The 12,686-nt window shown below is 44.3% G+C and overlaps 1 protein-coding gene across 4 annotated transcripts; it reads right to left on the reverse strand.

The window, feature by feature from the left end:
• Positions 1–161: 161 nt before the first annotated feature.
• LOC107389771 (RCC1 and BTB domain-containing protein 1) lies at positions 162–11,214 on the reverse strand. 4 transcript variants are annotated; one of them, XM_015966109.3, is made up of 12 exons: positions 11,086–11,214; positions 10,115–10,361; positions 7,253–7,403; positions 7,014–7,180; positions 6,327–6,485; positions 6,143–6,250; positions 5,800–5,942; positions 5,530–5,720; positions 1,820–1,946; positions 1,588–1,739; positions 1,385–1,515; positions 162–553 (listed from the first exon to the last, which is right to left on the reverse strand). In XM_015966109.3, the coding sequence occupies exons 2-12, from the start codon at positions 10,238–10,240 to the stop codon at positions 413–415; spliced, it is 1,596 nt and encodes a 531-aa protein (XP_015821595.1). In that variant the 5' UTR covers positions 10,241–10,361; positions 11,086–11,214; the 3' UTR covers positions 162–412. The 4 variants fall into 4 exon arrangements, with proteins under 4 accessions (XP_015821595.1, XP_070400125.1, XP_054602764.1 ...); XM_070544024.1 differs by lacking the exon at positions 10,115–10,361 and having other exon boundaries at positions 11,086–11,122; XM_054746789.2 differs by lacking the exons at positions 10,115–10,361; positions 11,086–11,214 and having other exon boundaries at positions 7,302–7,399.
• Positions 11,215–12,686: the final 1,472 nt, after the last annotated feature.

Genomic DNA, 12,686 nt, shown 5'->3' on the forward strand with positions numbered 1-12,686 from the left:
TGATTGACCTAAATAGAAAAACACTGCAAATTGTATGATTTAGTTTAACTTCTTTTTGCTACGCTAGTAATTTTCTCCACCTTAAATCCAGAGTCAGAAAAAGGTAACAGGAATTTGTTCACAAAAAACTAAAATGGAGAAGATATCCAATGAGTCAAATCTTTCAAATATAAAATTTTATACGCAGCAGGGTGCTTCCTAGTTCACACAATATGTGCAGATTAACAGGCAAAAGGCACCGAGGGGAGCAGCTGCTAGCAGTCAGCATGTAAGTTCAGCTCACACACACACACACACACACACACACACACATTCTAAATGTTCTAAGGATTCAGATCAAAAGAAAACCTGCCAGTGGTGAATGTAAGATTAAGGTTTCTAGAGACTCTCAGCAACATCCTTCAGTCGAGCGCTAGTTTTTGAAGGCTCCGCAGCGACTGGCTCGACATATGAAGTCTTTTAGCAGGTTGCCATCAATCTGCCAGAAAGCAGCAGTCTGGGTCACCTCAGTCAGGTGGTTCACACAGAACTTGAAGCAGAACTCTTCCAAGTCCTGAACGACAAAAAGAAAATTAGAACATTCAAATTAGCCCAACTAATTATTTCTCCAAAGGTCATTCACAAACTGCTAAGATCAACAGTGTTGATAAACATAAATGTTTATAAACAAACGTTCCGCTGAAACGTGCTTAAAATATCTAAATTGCTAATTTTATTCATTTTGTGGAAATATTCATTTCTGATCTTGGTGTGATCTCAAATGTTCAAGAAAATAATTTCATTTCTCAGATTTTTTTCTGATAATTTATTGGCAGCAGATGAAAAAAGAAAGGAGTGCTAATTTTGATCGTGTTGACTTATTTTTTCATGAAATGCATCTTTAATAGAGAATTAAGATAAAAGACTGACCTGGAGAGCAGCAGAAACATTGGACTGATACAAGCTAACCGACCGTATGATCTAAGGGCAGCAGTAGCTCAGGTGGTAGAGCGGGTAGCCTCATGATCGGAGGGTCATGGGTTTGATTCCAGCTCCCGCCAGGGGTATCCTGCTGTTGTGTCCTTGGGCAAGACACTTCACCCAACTTGCCTGTGTTAGTGGTGGTCAGAGGGGCCGACGGCGCCAAATGGCAGCCTCGCCTCTGTCAGACCGCCCCAGGGCGGCTGTGGCTACAAGTAGCTTACCATCACTAGCAGTGTGTGAATGTGAGAGTGTGTGAAAGCGTCTTTGGGTGTCTTGAACGGTGCTATATAAGTTCAATGCATTATTATTAAGAAGGTGGGCCAATGATTTTTGCAGCCGATCGAGTTGTGAATATATAAGATTTCACAGATTATTTTTGTAATAAACCACACACACAAAAAAAACAGTGTTGAGAGCTGACCTCTGCATCGTAGCGCACGGCGGCCGACAGCATCGAAAAGGCGTTCTCCACTGTGATGCCCCGCTTGATGATGTGCTGACACAAACATTTGAGCCGGTTCTCACAGTACGACGTGGCCAGATCCAGCAGCCCTGAGGGCCCACAAGCACACTGGATCAGCACGGGCATTTCACTTGTGTCAGACGTGTGTGTGTGTGTCTGACCGATGGCATCCTCAGGAGGAAGCTCCACATTATCCGTGTAGAGGAACTCGAGGAAGGAGCGGTAGACTGAGTAGGAGAACTGGTCGATTTCTATCACCTCCTTCATGTCTTCGTTCCAGTGGGACTGGAACATCGATCTGAAGTGTTCACACCTGCAAAGACGTTAAAACGATAAATACCAGCGGCTGCTAACTAACAGGATCAGAAAAACATCTGGGAGAGGAAATCTGACCTGATCTTGAGAACCGCTTTGTGGACATGGATGTATTTACCATCAATGCACAACTTGAGGTCAGCGGTCTCTGGGTTGTCGAACTCCCTCTTTAGGGACTGGGCCACAGTCAAGAAGTCCTCGTGTTCTGAAGGGAGAAACAGACCGTCCTAATTATGTCTGTAAATCTCCTCTCCAAAACTATCACAGCAAAAATGCAAAATTCAGGGTCCTTGGATGTGTCTCACCGTGCTTGCAGCACCTGTAATTGTGATTTACGCTTTTGTGACTTTTAATATGCTACAGGTTAACAGTACTTAAAGCTGAAGTGAATAATCCGGCTTGAACTCTGTTGCTAACCACTTAAACATTCTCCCTCTCCTGATAACAATGAATGTGCTACTACTAGTTTACCCGTTTAATTATAGATTCACTAGGATAAATACAATAAAGTTGATCTCTCACCAAATGGAATATTTATTAGAAATCACAATGTAACCATAGAAACACTACTCTGTGTGTGTGTGTGTGTGTGTGTGTGTGTGTGCGTGCGTGCGTGCGTGCGCATGCTCTGTCTTCTCGATCCCCAGTGAGTCGTGGTGGATGGCTGCTTATACTGAGCCAGCATCATCTGGAGGTTTCTTCCTGTTAAAAGGGAGTTTTCCTCTCCACTGTCACTAAATGCTTGCCTAGTATAAGGATCGCTGTAAAGACTGACACTAGTCAGGGACTTAATGCAATTTGCTGGGTTCCTTATATAGGAAACTTTTTACTGATTGGCTTAATAAATTGACTCGTATTGGAATGTTTATTATGTGAAGTGCCTTGAGACGACTCTGATTTGGCGCTATATAAATAAACTTGAATTGGATTGAATAATGGACATCTCGCGTAATGCTGCGTTCTGCTAAGAACCACTGTTAAAAGCTCTTCTTTAGTAATCTGACATCACCTGACAAATTAGCAAGAATCTATTAAATTCAGATGACCAGGCACAAAGGAGGACGCCCTCTGGACACAACCACACTAACCAGCATGTCAGAGCAACGTGTTCAGACAGAATCTTTGTAGTGGATTCGTTTTCTGAGAAAGACTTTGCCACTCATGTAAAAATCCACTTGAAACAAAGAAATGCAGACAGGTTGCCAGCTCAGCTTTCTGTTTAAATTTACTCTCAGATGCACCCAGTTTTAGGTTCGTGAGACAAACCGTCGTCGTCGTCTTCCTCCGCTTATCCGGGTCACGGGGGCAGCATCCCAACTAGAGAGCTCGAGACCATCCTCTCCCCGGCCTTGTCCACCAGCTCCTCCGGCAGGACCCCAAGGCGTTCCCGGACCAGATTGGAGATGTAACCTCTCCAACGTGTCCTGGGTCGACCCGGGGGCCTCCTGCCAGCAGGATATGCCCGAAACACCTCCCCGGGGAGGCATCTTGACCAGATGCCCAAACCACCTCAACTGGCTCCTTTCGATCCGGAGGAGCAGCGGTTCTACTCCGAGTCCCTCCCGAATGTCCAAGCTCCTCACCCTATCTCTAAGGCTGAGCCCGGCCACCCTACGGAGGAAACTCATTTCGGCCGCTTGTATCCGTGATCTCGTTCTCTCGGTCATTACCCAAAGCTCATGACCATAGGTGAGGATTGGGACGTAGATCGACCGGTAAATCGAGAGCCTGGCTTTCTGGCTCAGCTCCCTCTTCACCACGACAGATCGGCTCAGCGTCCGCATCAATGCAGATGCTGAACCAATCCGCCTGTCGATATCCCGATCCCTCCTACCCTCACTCGTGAACAAGAGCCCGAGATCCTTAAACTCCTCCACTTGGGGTAGGACCTCTCCCCCGACCCGGAGTTGGCAAGCCACCCTTTTCCGGTCGAGAACCATGGTCTCAGATTTGGAGGTGCTGATCCTCATCCCAGCCACTTCACACTCGGCCGCGAACCTACCCAGCAAGAGCTGACGGTCAGAGCTGGATGAAGCTAGGAGGACCAAATCATCCGCAAAAAGCAGAGACGAGATTCTCCTGCCACCAAACTCGACACACTCCACACCACGGCTGCGCCTAGAAATTCTGTCCATAAAAGTGATGAACAGAACCGGTGACAAAGGGCAGCTCTGGCGGAGTCCAACCCTCACCGGGAACAGGTCCAACTTACTACCGGCTATGCGGACCAAACTCACGCTCCTCTGGTAAAGGGACTGAATGGCCCTTAACAGAAAGCCACCCACCCCATACTCCTGGAGCATCCCCCACACGGTGCCCCTGGGGACACTGTCATAATCCCGGACGAGCCCCCATTTATGTTACAAACCCGACAGGTGTTGTAAAAATGTGAAGGATGGGGTAACATAAGAACTGGTGGAGGAGTTTAAAATGGGTTTATTTGTAACAAAAAGGTATTAAAACACAAGCAAACAGATCTCTCTAAAAGGTTAACATTACACAGCAAATTATCAACTATAAAACACCTGGTTAAAACTTATATTAAAAGCTTAACCGAACAGAAGGTGTTTTAAAATCCTGAAGTTGATAAAAGTTCCAAAACAATCTACTGACTAAAAACACCTGGTAAAAACTTATTTTAAAAGCTTTACCACAACGAAAGGTGTTTAAAACTGAGGTCAGTAAAACTGCCACAAACAAAGTTAACCTTAAAACCAAACAGCAGAAAGATCCCACTGGATCATCCAAAACTTCTCACTTAAGAGTTAAAAACTAAACCAAAGTTTAAAACTTATCCACATAAATCTAAACGAAAGGGGTTGAAACCAAACCAAACCAAACCAAACCAAACCAAACCAAACCAAACCAAACCAAAAACCAGGAGGACAGCAGAACCCCTGCAGTGCTGCCTCCCAGACTGCTGAAGGCACAGCCTTTTTATACAGGTGTTGGCAATCAAGGAAGATTAAGCTCAGCTGTGCTCCTCAGCAGCCTGGGAGAGAGGAGGAGGAGGGTCGGTGTCAGGCTGTTTCACCAGAGCTGGGTGATTCTGGCTCCTGCTCTTCCCTGGCCAGACTGGCAACCGTAACACCCCCACACATAAATGAAAGAAAAATAATAAAAGTTAGTTAAAAAAAAAAACTAAACACACTAAACCCAACTTTTAAAACTTTTTCTTGAAAAAAAAAAAACCTCTGGAGGATGAGGGAACACAGGACTCTCGGGGATGAGGGGATGAAGACCCTCAAAGCCTCCAAATCCACAAAACACATGTGGATTGGTTGGGCAAACTCCCATGCCCCCTCCATCACCCTTGCAAGGGTAAAGAGCTGGTCCACAGTTCCACGGCCAGGACGAAAACCACATTGCTCCTCCTCAATCTGAGATTCAACTATCGATCGGACCCTCCTCTCCAGTACCTTGGAGTAGACCTTTCCAGGGAGGCTGAGGAGTGGGATCCCCCTATAGTTGGAACACACCCTCAGGTCACCCTTCTTAAAGATGGGGACCACCACCCCGGTCTGCCACTCCACAGGAACTGCCCCCGATGACCACGCAATGTTGCAGAGACGTGTCAACCACGACAGCCCTACAACATCCATAGCCTTGAGATACCCAGGACGAACCTCATCCGCCCCCGGGGCTCCGCCACTGTGTAGTTGTTTGACTACCTCAGCAACTTCTGCCCCCGAGATTGGACAGTCCATCCCCAGGTCTCCCGGCTCTGATTCCTCCTCGGAATGCGTGAGACAAACCACTCGGACAAAACTGGCAGCTACTTTTCTCACCCGTGGACAGAAGTCGCCACATGACTGAAGGGGTGGCGAAGCACGCAAACACATCGTCTGTGCAGGTGAAGTGTGTGAGGTGAGGCAGCACCACACACTGGCCCCTGCACTGACCCCACATGTACACCTGACCACTCTGGGTCTTAGCGGCCGATGTGTGAGTAGAGTGACAGGCGGCAACCTCGACGACTCTGTTAAAGATGCAGAGGAAGAGGAGGAGTGAGTCGGTGGTGGTGCTGCGGTGACGGGAGGAGTCGGGGACTCCATCACCTCTCTTTATCAGTCATGATCTGAATCGGACTCAGCTGGTTGCTCTTGTTGCTGGTGCCCAGCTGTCCATAGGTGTTGGATCCCCACGCGTAGAGCAACCCCTTGTCTGTCAGTGCCAGAGAGTGGGCGTAGCCGGAGACTATCTGGGATGACAAAACAGAAAAAAAATTAATAAAAGAAAAACAGCTTTGATGATTTCGAAGGACTGGAAATCAGAAACATTCTACAATTCTGTTTCAATCTGACTTGTGTGGAGAAAAAAGTACCCACATTTCATCTTCATTTGTTGCTTTAAACTGACACACACACACACACACACACACACACCCTTGTCATCTCTTACCTGCTGAACACAAACACCTTGCAGGCCACCGAGTCGACAGGGTGTGAGCTGGTTCCCGTTATTCCCGAGTCCGAGTTGCCCATTTCCGTTGTAGCCCCAACCGTAGACCTGCAGAGAGAAGAGAGCAGCAGTCACAACAGGAACATGCTTTAGTGTAGATCGGTTTCATAAAGAGGAAAATCACCTCTCCATTGTCCACCAAAGCTAGAGATGAGGTCTGACTGCAGACAATGCTGACAGCCACCTTGTTCTGCAGGCAGGTGGACACTCTGCGAGGCGTGGGCTGGTTGGCTGTGGAGCCGGAGCCTACCTGACCACAGTTGTTGTAGCCCCACGCGTACACCTATCAGATGAGAGAAGGGCAATAATAAGAAATCTCCAAGATTATTTAGTTTTGAAAGTTTAACTTAAGGCACATTTGACTACTCTGCTTCAAAAATTCCTGTTTTTCAATTGGGTCGTCTTTCTGATCAAACTTAACCACGCCTAAAATTTGTTCATGAAACAGGTTTCTTTGTCAAGTTGTTGTTGTTGTTGTTGTTGTTAGCCTCAAGGGCAACATGCCGATTATCACTTGTAAGTCGCTTTGGACAAAAGCGTCTGCTAAATACATAAACATTTTGAGAAAAGCCTAATTAAGAATCCAGCTTTGTTGTGGATCAGTTTAGAGCACAATGAATGCCTGATTTTGTTGCTGAGCTCTGACACCCCCCCCCCCCCCCCCGGCAAAGTTTTAGCTGGTTTTCAGTTCTGCATGACGGTACACTGCTTCAACATAAAGCTGAGTCACCTGTGATAACAGGAAGAAGCTCCTGTCAGCAGGTTTGTTATGAATCTAAGTGATCATCGTTATTTATTCCTAAACACCTACTTCTCCTGAGTCAGTCAGAGCCATGGAGTGGTGAGAGCCACAGGCCACCTCTGTGACCTTCTTATTCAGCAGGTTGGCAGAAACAGTCACCGGAGCCACACCTTGGTTGGTCGTCCCGTTTCCAAGTTGGCTGTAGTTGTTATGCCCCCAGGCAAATAACGCCCCGTCTGAAAACACACAGATTGACCTTTCTCCTGGACTTTCTGTTGGGAAGGATTAAATATTTGTGGAGACGTTACCCTCTGTGGCCAGCAGAATGTGAGGACCACTACCATAGCTCAGGCTCACCACCTTCCTGCCTCCCAGGATGTCCAGCTTCTTTGGTACTATGGTGCTTTGGGTGTCCCCTGTACCCAGACAGCTGCTGCAGTTCAGCCCAAACACATACACCTGTGTGAGTGTGTGTGTTTGAGGGTGGGGTGACAAGAAACATCATGTGGATCAGTGATAAGAAGGAACAAACACAAAACCAGCGAGCCGAGTGGGTGACGGGTTACATTCCAGTCCATCAAACACACACACTGAAATCTACAACACACACCTCTTAAAAAACACTTGTTTAACCCTCTGGAGGCAGGCGTTGCAGATTTGCAACAGTTTGCAACCTACCTACCTGGTTACACCACATACGTATTTCATGAGCATTTTTTAACTCAGAAGTACCCCTGAAGGGTTGTTCGTCCTTTTATCAAAACTTATTTTGAGCCTGAGAGGGTTAAACAACAGACAGGTCAGTCAATAATATTGACTTTGTTGTTTCTGACTGAGAGAAATGCTTTAACTATGTTTAACCCTTTTCTATCATCAAATGAATCATTCATCCATCTATCTGCTGTTGGCTAAAAGTAACAGTATTAAAGGTGCCATATTTGAAATTTTTTCTTAAGACATAACAGTTCTATGGTCGATACAAAACATGTTTATGAAGTTCTTCAAACAAAATCCCTCTCGCATAAAACGATTTCAGCAGTTTTATTCTTGACATTTTCAGTACCCTCCAGAATGAGGTGATGCAGGGCTGTCATTTTAAGAAAATCAAGCTGGAAATGGCCACGCCCATCCATCCCACCCTAGATATCTACTGGAGGAGCAGCAGCTCTCTCTTGTATGTTGGAGGTGGTTCTATTCTAATTTCCCTGATTGTGATATCACAAATGGGGACTTTTTGAAATGGGGGGGGGGGGGGGGGCATTCGTTTCAGCCTCACATTGTTTTGGGGCCAGACAGAGATAATTTCTTCTCCGTCTTAAAGTTCCGCTGGTCCTCAACCTCTCAAAATCCAATAATGGCGTAAATTAATCTATCCAAATCCGTGCTGATTCGTCCACTCGCTCCTTGATCGCATCCATCTTTTGTGCCAATGCATGAATCTCAGCCAATGTTCCAAGCTTACGACTCATCTCGACAATTATATGAGTCTGTGCATTCGCAGCGCGGTGTAATCCATCCCTGAGCTCCGGGAAAGAGCCAATGTTTCTCGACAGCTCGTTAATTTTCCGGTAAGCCGGGTAACCTCCCAGGCCAAAAAGCAGGAAACCCGACACCAACACCACGAATATCCAGACGTCTTCAAAATCATCTACAGACATTTGAGATAAGCAGATCAGGTTCCACTGTTTCCAGGAGTCCATGATATGCCCAACTGGATCTGTCCCAGAGGGGCACCCAGGAGCCCCTTCTCCCGTTCTCATTGTTGAGATAATTTTGTCAATCGCGTTGAGAAACCAGCTGACCAGGTCCATTTTTAATAATTTCCAGTTTCCAGAAAAAATGCAGAAGCGCCGTGCACCCAAAGACAAAGAGCCTTGGAGATAAGATAGGGAGGAGAGGAGGGAAAAAGCACCTGTACTCTCCAAGAGCTGGAAGAAAGTCACATTGCAACCTTAAGAGAGGCATTTCAACATTTAACGCAAGCCAACTTGACTTTCAACCTTGCCAAATGTGAGTTTGGTAAAGGAACCATCTTTTACCTTGGTCAGAGGGTGGGAGGAGGATGCGTCTGTCTTGAAGATGCTAAGATCAAAGTGATGTATGCCTTCCCTGTTCCAAAATGCAGAAAAGAACTACGACAATTTTTGGGTATGGTGGGCTACTATCGCAGGTTTTGTAAAAACTTTTCATCTGTAGCATCTCCGTTAACTGCCTTAACCAGTCCGTTACAACCTTTTGTTTGGTCTGATGAGTGTCAGCAGTCTTTTGAGCATCTCAAGCCATGCTTTGTTGTACTCCTGTGCTGTCTGCTCCAATTTTCTCGTTAACCTTTAAGATTGAGGTTGATGCCACCGCAGGACGTGCCGGAGCTGTCCTTCTGCAAGAGGACGTGCAGGGAATCGACCATCCTGCGAGTTATTTTTCTAGAAAGTTCAATACTCACCCCACATTTTTCTTGTTTTATACACCATCTTTAGCAAATAAACAACCTTTTGCTCTTTAGCAGACCTGCCTCCTCAATTATTGTGACTGTCATGTTGCTTTCCCCTATACCCTAGACTGGGGGGTTCGTAACACAGATATTAATATTACTCCAATCCAATTTTATTTATAAAGCGCATTCACAAGGCATTACAACCAAACAAGGCGCTGTACACTAAAAATGTTAGTTAATTAGGCAGATATGACAGATAACCGATATCTGCCGACACCAATATACTGACATTAATGCTTCTAAAAGCAGCAGATTTTGTTTAGAATGAAAATGATTAAAGCTGAATTTACGTTATTATGTACACACAACACACACATTTACAATTCTGAGATGATTACAATCACTGATGATTACAATCACTGTCACGTGACTAACCAAACACACATCACCCTCCTCACCCTCTGAAACAGATAAACAAATGGAAACAAGATGGAAAAAAATATTGCTTGTTAATATTGGCCAAGTTTTATATATCGGACCGATACCGATATGTTAAAAACTGAACATCTGCGGATACCGATATTGATGCAGATATATTGTGCATCCCTAATTAAAATAGTTGTTTGTGGCAGCCCTGAAGGTAAGTTCTGCATTATTTTTTAAAGTAACACTAAAATGTTTACGTTCAACTTCTTGCATAACTAACCCAAAATTATAAGGGTTTGTGACCTCTGACCTCATCATCGTGGGTGATGTAGATGGCCTCATTTCCAGACGAGCCAAAAACACACGCCTTCCTTATGGAAGAGAGATCCTCTGGCCCCATCAGGCTGAAAATGGGCCACTTGGTTACATCCACCATCACGAGTCTGCAGCAAGGACGCCGGGTCAAAGGTCAAACCTCAGTCAGGTTAGATCAGGCCATGGCATGGGGGTGGGGTGGGGGACAGGGCGTTGATGGTGCCAGTTCCTCCTTCACAAATCTGATAAATGATGAAAATCACATATTTGATGCTCTCACAAGTTAAAAAAGCGTCTTACAATTAAATCAAATCTGATCCACTTGATGCTAATTTATGTTGAATAAGAATTACACTGATAATCTGTGGGGATTAGGAAGAAACTGGGTCACACTGGTTTATATTAGCTGAAGAGGTAAAGGTTTCACTGCACAAAACTTCTACTTTAAATCAACACCTATGAGAAATAAGCAAAATTCGTCACAAAAAAACAAATAAATTCACGTTAAAACCCCTTATCAAAATAAACAAATCTCTTTGGGTGTAGCATAAAAGCAGCTAGTTAGCTGAAAACGTGTACCTGTTATAAGGCACTGAGGATATTCACGAGTTTATTATGAATCATTTTGTTTTGAATGTCTTTATAAACCTGCTGAAAACGTCTTATAGACCTGTTAACGTTTTCTAGGAAAGTGGACATCACGGAAGATGGACGTATAAACGGGTTGTTTATGTGATTGTTAGCACGTGTGCGCTACTGCTGAAATCAGCTAGCTTGCTAGTTAATGTTTGCCATAGTTACAAACGCATTATTCAGCACCTCTGACGCAACTCAGCAAAAACAGAGGGCTGGCTGCTACGACTGATCCGTTTGAGTCCATCTGTTCCGAGCTAATCCATATAAAAAGCTAAAAAAAACAATAGAAAACACATTAAAGAAAACATTAAATGCTTTGTTTTGGCTTACCAGTGTGATAGGTCTGTCCCTGAAGCCGTGGTTTCCTCTAACGAGTTTACAAAGACATTGTTATGGTTAAGGTCAGCCAAAACCCACTAGTTTTACTTTCTGTGCTCTAACTGCCAGACTGAAGCCGGGTCCGCTCCATTTAACACCTTCGCATTTTGTGGCCGGAGAAGGCGGAGTTAGTACACAGTTTTAAGCAGTCAACTTATTTTCTACTCAGCAAATAAATTATTTAAGTAGCTTTTATTCATTTACTTATTTTCATGTGTCCCATCAATATTCTCAACTGGTAAACGTTCCCAATTCCTGACCTCTTCCAGCCAGGCCAAGCGCTGGCACACCATTAGGTAACAAACCCTCTGACGTATATTTATTTGCGGAAGAGGTAAGGGGAAATGCTTGTGTCACGTGATTACTAAACCCAAAAAATCACAGTCGAGGTCACTAAAAAGCTGTTACAGTGCAATGTTTCTATATTTTCTTTACATACCGTTCAATGAAAACATATCTAAAGGAACTTATCAGATAGACCAGCAGTTCTGACACTCCGGTGGATAACTGATTGTTTAATTCCCTCTCTTGGGTGTTAGTTGCATTTCAACTTACTTTTATGCTAGTTGTCTGAAAACCTTTTGGAATTTAAATCCCTTTGGTGCTCCGTTAATACAACTTCCAAAGCAGCGAGTGAGCACTGGCATCTAGATTTAGGTCAAGCAGGATTATCATGGGCTTTTTTCCTTATGTCACACCAAACAGAAACCTCATTTATTTATACTCTTGAAGGCTGAGCTAATCGTTGCTCATGATCTGACTTGGAAGTCTGCAAGTGGAAAGCACTGATCAGTTTTTCTTAAACACCTGAAAATCATCTACAGACAAAGCTTCTCATGTCAACTTCCATCCAACTTTAACGGCTTGTGTGTTTATGAATCAAAACACGTTGCAACAGCTAAAACAGCATGTTTATTTTGGTTAGTCAGAAACACAGATGATGTCCTGAGGGCGAGATGAGGATACCAAAATCCCTTAAATGGAAATTGTGGTGTTGAAGAGGGAAATGAGTGGAAGGAATGGTGTATTACAAAGTTCAGTGGGTGAGATTGGAAAAGGAGCCATTGTTCCAACAGCAGAGAGCAGCACTGACCGTTCTCACAGCCAGATCTCTGTCTGAAGACTCTCCCGTTGCTCTGAATTCAGTAAAACTCAGCTTTAGTTCAAATGAAAAACACAAAAAGGCACAATGATTTTTCAACTCATTATTGTCTTTAATATGCACGAGTTGAACGCATCAATGAGCCACCTTAAAGAGAAGAATTCAATCTAAAATTTATAAAAAGATACAAACAATCAGAGGCCAAAATGCTGTCTGTTGCTTTTCTCCTATTTTATTTAAAACAACTTTTCATTAGCAAGTAAAAATCTTGCAAACATAAGCTTGTATCAAATGCAGATACAAGGCAACAAAATTGTAAATCTTTAAAGTGGCTCGGTCTAGTCTGCTAGTTCATGACTGTACACCCCTTCTATAGCTTTGTTCAGTAATATAAACTAGTCCCCCAAACAAAAGCAAAAAAACATGGCCGCTTGTTACAGCCACACCCATT

This window comes from Nothobranchius furzeri, chromosome 14 (genome assembly GCF_043380555.1).
Source record: "Nothobranchius furzeri strain GRZ-AD chromosome 14, NfurGRZ-RIMD1, whole genome shotgun sequence".
In the NCBI taxonomy this organism is placed as follows: domain Eukaryota; kingdom Metazoa; phylum Chordata; class Actinopteri; order Cyprinodontiformes; family Nothobranchiidae; genus Nothobranchius; species Nothobranchius furzeri.